The 6,279-nt window shown below is 46.9% G+C and overlaps 1 protein-coding gene across 2 annotated transcripts; it reads left to right on the top strand.

The window, feature by feature from the left end:
- Positions 1-1,810: 1,810 nt before the first annotated feature.
- LOC118427831 (putative inactive serine protease 43) lies at positions 1,811-6,244 on the top strand. 2 transcript variants are annotated; one of them, XM_035837803.1, is made up of 5 exons: positions 1,811-1,961; positions 3,067-3,143; positions 3,836-4,143; positions 4,632-4,786; positions 5,221-5,502. In XM_035837803.1, the coding sequence occupies exons 1-5, from the start codon at positions 1,818-1,820 to the stop codon at positions 5,239-5,241; spliced, it is 705 nt and encodes a 234-aa protein (XP_035693696.1). In that variant the 5' UTR covers positions 1,811-1,817; the 3' UTR covers positions 5,242-5,502. The 2 variants fall into 2 exon arrangements, with proteins under 2 accessions (XP_035693696.1, XP_035693695.1); XM_035837802.1 differs by having other exon boundaries at positions 1,815-1,961; positions 5,378-6,244.
- The last annotated feature ends 35 nt before the right edge of the window (positions 6,245-6,279 follow it).

Genomic DNA, 6,279 nt, shown 5'->3' with positions numbered 1-6,279 from the left:
TGTTCTTTCTTGCACGGGCCGGGTCATGGAAAAATATGACGAAGTTTGAAATAAAATTATGCACAACCGACTTTTACGTTAGTTCTCAGCTTGTGCAAAAATACGCCAACCCAGTTGTTTTCGATCTTTGCGACATTTTCCAAAGCTCGAGGCCGCCGATTGACAATTGCCACGTGACTGCCATGCCACATGTGACTGTGTCTGATAACGTCAATTTCTAGTCCGCCTATTGGTCAAATTTGTCACGTGATTATGTTCGCCCGTGTGAACAATTTCGTCCATTTACCGCCATTTCCATCCCGTTCCCAGGACAGTACGCACACCGTGTGCGAGAGAAGTCCAGAGCAGGTCACGACAATCCTGTAGAAATTCAGCTTTTCAGGTGAGTTCAAACTTTATCTTTTGTCGTTGGTGTGGCAAACCAACACCAACGAGAAAACCCGAGCCACAGTTTCAGGAGTCTACATGGGCTCGGGAAAATGGTAGAAATCTTCTTCATGGCTCTACAAGTTGTTTCCAAGGTAAGCAAAATCAACAAGGCGGCTTATTTAGTCACCAGGGGAGTTTTGCTACCAGAGGAGTTGAACGGCTTCCGGAGGGGAAACTTTACCTGAGCGTAGACTGACTCCCCTGGCCAATTTTCCATTTTTTTTCCAATTCTACGATCCCCGCACCCCCGGCCCGTAGGAAGGCCTTGTGGAGGCTATGCGTAATGCCTAGAGGGGCGTGCTGTTGTTATATCCCGACGAAGGCGCAACGAAACCATGGGGAAGTCTGTTAACCAGGCCAAGCTGGAATCTGTTTTTTTTTACGTGCATTACATGTACCTTTACTCTAATCTAATTTTCGCTCTGTTCCAGTTCATCTCAAAGACTGAAGACAACCATGGTGACTTGGTCCCTCCTGATGTGTGTGATGCTGGTTGCAGCCCTGCTGGGCGAAGGTACGGCAATTTCTGCACCTTATTACCTAATTACCTTTAGCTAAAATGTTGCATGTATGTTTGTACTGCATTTTTAAGTGAGCTAGAATGTTGTATGTTTGAACTGCAATTTGTTTATGTTAGCTAGAATGTTACACATGTATGTATGTTTGAGCTGCATTTTTAGTGAGCTAGAATGTTGTATGTATGTTTGTACTGCATTTTTATGTTAGCTAGAGTGTCGTAAGGATGTTTGAACCGCTTTTTTGAATGAGATAGAATGTTATGTATGTTTGAACGTCATTATAATGTGAGCCAGAATGTTGTATGTATGTTTGAATGTCATTTTTATCATAGCTAGAATGTTGTATGTATGTTTGAACGTCATTATGATGTGAGCCAGAATGTCGTAAGGATGGTTGAGCTGCATTTTTAAGTGAGATAGAATGTTATGTGTGTTTGAGCGTCATTATAATGTGAGCCAGAATGTTGTATTTCCCGCGGTGCGCACAGGGTTCAAGCCCGAAAGTGCAAAAACATTCGGCCCGTAAACTGCCCGGAAGGGCCCCTTTTCTCCAATAGTGACCGAAGCCTCGGATAGGACGTAAAATGGAGGTCCCGTGTCTGGAGAGAGCCATATCCCAGGCACGTTAAAGAACCCGCCACACGTGCGATGATGCGGTGTGAGTGGTTCAAAACTTACAGTACCTTGGTCGCACCTGCGGCAACTACTGTCGTATTGAGGTCACCTGAGTGGCGCCAACTGGCAGCTCGCTCCAGACCCTTGCGATTTAGCCCTGCCTATTGTAAGCTCCTCGCAATTCATCAGCCCCTGGCTGCCAAGAGAAAGTAGTCGGCCCTCCCGATAGCTATAACAATAACAATAAGCCTATGCATGTCCTCCGCAGGTCAGGCGGATGAGCCACAGTGCGGAATTATGGGCTCCTCGTCCCGACGGCGACGAGACGGCGGCGGGATCCGGATCATCGGCGGTGAAGACGCCGGTCAGGGCGTGTTCCCCTGGCAGGTGTCTCTCCAGGTAAGAGATACCAGATACTGTAAATGCAGAAATGTTCGCGGTTTTCGCGGTGGCCACTTCATCGCAAACTTAAAACAACCGCGAACATTTATCCATTACGCCAAAAAGTAGTTACTCAAGCAACTGGATATGGTTTTCGCGTATCTTATTACCTGGATGTCTAACCTACATCGACGTATTTATCAGTTATCCCGCAAATCCCGCGAACTTAAATGCATTTACCGTACGGTACATTTCATACATTGTCATACGTTGTAATTGATGTGCAAAGTCGTACCCTATGGCTAATCGCACGTACAGTCTTAAAGAAAGACGGGGACATAACACTAATTTCACATCAACTATAGGGTACAATATCTCTCTAGATGAGACTTCTCTCACATTGTGTTGATGGCGTTAATTTGCAAAATCATACCCAAGAATGCACAGTCTCAAAGTAAGACTAAGAGTAAAGTAATGGAACACATAACACTAATGTTTAATGAACTAAGTAAGGTGCAGTATTTACTATTGTAGAGTCTGACTTCTTTGCAGTTAGTGGATTATGAAGAATCCCACGTTCAACATAAGAGTGGGTCAGTTTGTGGTTTTAGCTTCTTTCGGCGATCTAAATGGTAAAATCTCTATGAAATTGTGGCAACTATTTGAAATAATCTGTTTCTTAAGGTCTCGTGGTGAGTACACTGACTAATAGAAATGTATTTCATTTTAATGATATGTAACAAAATGTAATACTTTCAGCATGGTTAATGGATATTCACGATATAATGATCATCTGGTGTATTTTGCCAGCCAGTAGGTACCCAATGTATTGAGTAATGAGGCTGTTTAACGTGGTCGAGGCACCTCCTGGAGCACGGGACCCCCGTTATACGTCCCTCCCGGAAGACGACTTCGTGGAATGACAATGCTTGGTCCGGCTACAGCAATCCGGTCGTCCTTGGTTGGGGGGCTCCCATCCAAGAACTGTCCGCGCGTTGCTTAACTTCCGAGGTCGAGGGATCGCGTGTATCCAACGCGCCACGCGGCCGTAGCTATAAGTGTGGATTGAAAACAAACCAATAATCGGCTTGAGGCACTAACATAAACAACACCTATATTCTAGATGAACGGGAGACACATCTGTGGTGGAACCCTCCTGAGTAACGAGTTCGTCCTGACTGCAGCCCACTGTCTTCGCAGGTAAGTTGTGTTTTGTTTGTTCAGCCGACAGAAAACGTAAATGTTAGTTCTTGAATAATTTTATACCTTTGAGTCATATTCATTTGATTGTATGGATGGTATCCGGGCGTCTTTGCTTTTGTCCGTTTCCCTCTCCAACATGTTTCTACAATACTGTAAATCGTATAAATCAGCTGTATAAAATTAGCACATATATAACGTAAGCTGAAAGAAAGAACCGAATACTGAAACTAGTATCATGGTATGCCAAAGTAAATTCCAAAGCCAAAGAAGTACATGTGAAATAAATCTATTGTTGATGTTCAACCGTCCTGACTAATTAGACTTGATAAAGGCATTTTTCCACGACGTTTTTTTTTATTCGCACGCTTGCTTCAGTTTTGGGGTTCCCAGGCGAAGCCATCCATATAATTGAATGAACATGTTCTTTAATAGATGCACATAGGAACCGCCACACATGCGATGGTGCGGTGTGAGTGGTTCAAAACCAACAGTCCCATGGACGCACCTGGAGCAATTACTGTCGTATTGAGGTCACCTGAGTGGCGCCGACTGGCAGCTCGCTCCAGACCCTTGCGATTTAGCCCCTCCTATTGTAAGCTCTTCGCAATTCAGCCCCTGGCTGCAAAGAGTGAGTAGTCGGCCCACCCAACAGCAACAACAATAACACGTCTTGTCATCTTACTCTGCAGTACAAACGCCAAGTTGTACACTGTCCGGGTGGGAGAGTGGCACCTGCAAAGTGGAAGCGGGCAGGACGTTGCTGTTGCAGAAGGCGGAATCCGCAAACACCCGCAGTTTAACCGCGTCCGGGGGAAGAGATTCGCCAACGACATCGCTCTGCTGAAGCTGTGGACCTCAGTGGACCAAGCTGTGGACCTCAGTGGCACACATGTCGGCCCTGCCTGCCTGCCGCCGGCCCTTAGCAGCGCGGACTACCATGACTACCGCGGCACCGACAACTGCTGGCTGTCCGGCTGGGGAGTGGAGGATGCTCAGGGTAACTGTCAACTTTCTCTTACTATTTACATTAAATATCCACTGTCTCAAGCAAATCCGCAGCCTTTCAGTAGACTCAAACATGCATGGTGACAAGTTTTGAGGCTTTCTCTTGGTATCCCTCCCCATTCACTCTCACTCACTCACTCTCACTCACTCACTTACTCACTCACTCACACGCACACACATACTCTCATACACATGCACACACTCACACATATACACACACACACAGGCACACACACACGCACACACACAGACACACACACACGCACACACACGCACATACGCACACACACAGACACACACACGCACACACACACACACACACAGGCACACACACACGCACACACAGAGACACACACACACACACGCGCACACACACACGCACATACACACACACACACACACACACACACACAGGCGCGCACACACAAAGACACTGATCAAGTCACAATGATTACTTACCCTTTTCAATCTCCGCCACAGCCAACCAACTGGCAGACCAACTGCAGAAGGTGACCGGCAGCATATGGACAACTGATGATCTCAATGCGGCATGGGGCCGTTTTAGCCGTTTTCTACCCAACAACGCTGTAGGATTTGGGGATACAGCGACAGAAGGCGGATTTAGCGCCTGCAAGGTAAGGGTCATCTGGTAGTCGGGGGATATGTGGTTATGTACCTTCTGTTATAGTTGGAGGATTGCTTGAGCTGTTTGTTTTTTTGTCTTGGTTTTGCTGCATAGCTGGTATATCAAAATTTTCTTGGCAAAGGTTTTTGTGCGTGGAAGTAGACGCATCGCCTTTTTGGTAACTACAGCAGTACGCTGACGTCGTAATGATGATGATGATGATGTATTACAATAATTGTTCTCATTTACTCTGTTGTTCCCCTGTTCCCCTCACATTCTCACACTCAGTAACTCGATCACCTTCTGGCTAACATATTTCCTGACGTCAGTCCCACTTGTTTTCGCAGGCAGTCCGCCAGGTGGCGTGAGGGTGTGTCACACACCTGGCAGACACACAGCTCAACCTTACTGGCGTTTCTCCCAGTCACCGTGTTGTATCCCCAGGGTGACTCGGGCGGCCCGTGAGAGTCCTAGTGAGAGTTGTGTCCCAGAGGAACGCATGTTGCACGCCTGTCTCCCTCCATGTTGTGTCTCCCCAGGGAGACTGTTGCACGACTGTTTCCTAACCCTAACGCTTCTCCATCCCATGTTGTATCCCCAGGGTGACTCGGGCGGTCCGCTGGTGTGCCCCAAGGAAGACGGCTCCGGTGCGTACGACGTGGTCGGCGTGGTGTCCTTCGGCCCCTTCAGGTGCTCCGGCAAGCCTGGAATCTTCACCGAAGTCGCTGCTTACCGGAACTGGATAGACGAAATAATGGAAAGCTACTAACGGCGCGACCAGCGCGTTCCCCCGCGCTCTACCCCCTCCCTCCGTATAACTGTTGCTAAACCAAACACTGTGTCTCTGCCACATTCCGGATTCTAAGTGTTAACTAAACAGGCCGGTTTAGTGTCTCGCCTTGCAGTACTAGTAGTAAGTATCTTTTCCGAAAATCATCGCATCTGTATCGATCTATACAGCCGGTTTAACGGCCCTTCAGCGTAACTCACAAGCTATCATATTCACTATCTTCAAGTTCGCAATCCTCAGTTTTTATCAATGGTCTAAAATGAACAAATGAGAGGGTGGGGAGACGGAGGGAACGCATGCGCGCTTTGGCGGCTGCCATGGCCGAGCCACCATCCGTAGTCTGGCTCACAGGAGCCTCGTAGTGGACCCCGCAGTGGGGCGCACCTCACGTTACAGGCTAGGTTCACTCTGACATTAAATATAGTATTGGTAAACTCTGTTCACTCTGCCATTGTTACAGTATTATAAGGTAATTAAACTCTGTCGAACTCTGCCATTGTTACAGTGTAGTTACTTTAAACTCTGTTGAATCCTGTACCCATTATGGTATTAGCTGAACTCTGCACCTGACGAAAATGTTCATTCTATCATCTGTACAAAGATTGTTATACTCTGTTAACGGTATAACTTCGCAACGTTTTTAAGATCATATCGCGACCTAAGCCTACCAGTATTCTATGTTTCTAAACATAGCATTTATGTCTTTTCCATGA

The sequence above is a fragment of the Branchiostoma floridae genome, chromosome 12 (assembly GCF_000003815.2).
Source record: "Branchiostoma floridae strain S238N-H82 chromosome 12, Bfl_VNyyK, whole genome shotgun sequence".
Taxonomy (NCBI): Eukaryota; Metazoa; Chordata; class Leptocardii; order Amphioxiformes; family Branchiostomatidae; genus Branchiostoma; species Branchiostoma floridae.
Note: the sequence above shows the minus strand (reverse complement) of the source record. Positions and strands in the feature narration are given on the sequence as shown.

Bases quoted from the DNA above. Each gene is read 5' to 3' on its own strand.
- LOC118427831 (XM_035837802.1), top strand. From the start codon at position 1,818: ATGTCCTCCGCAGGTCAGGCGGATGAGCCACAGTGCGGAATTATGGGC. The intron at 1,962-3,066 runs GTAAGAGATACC...CCTATATTCTAG, and splicing joins CCTGGCAGGTGTCTCTCCAG to ATGAACGGGAGACACATCTG. The intron at 4,787-5,377 runs GTAAGGGTCATC...TTGTATCCCCAG, and splicing joins GCGGATTTAGCGCCTGCAAG to GGTGACTCGGGCGGTCCGCT.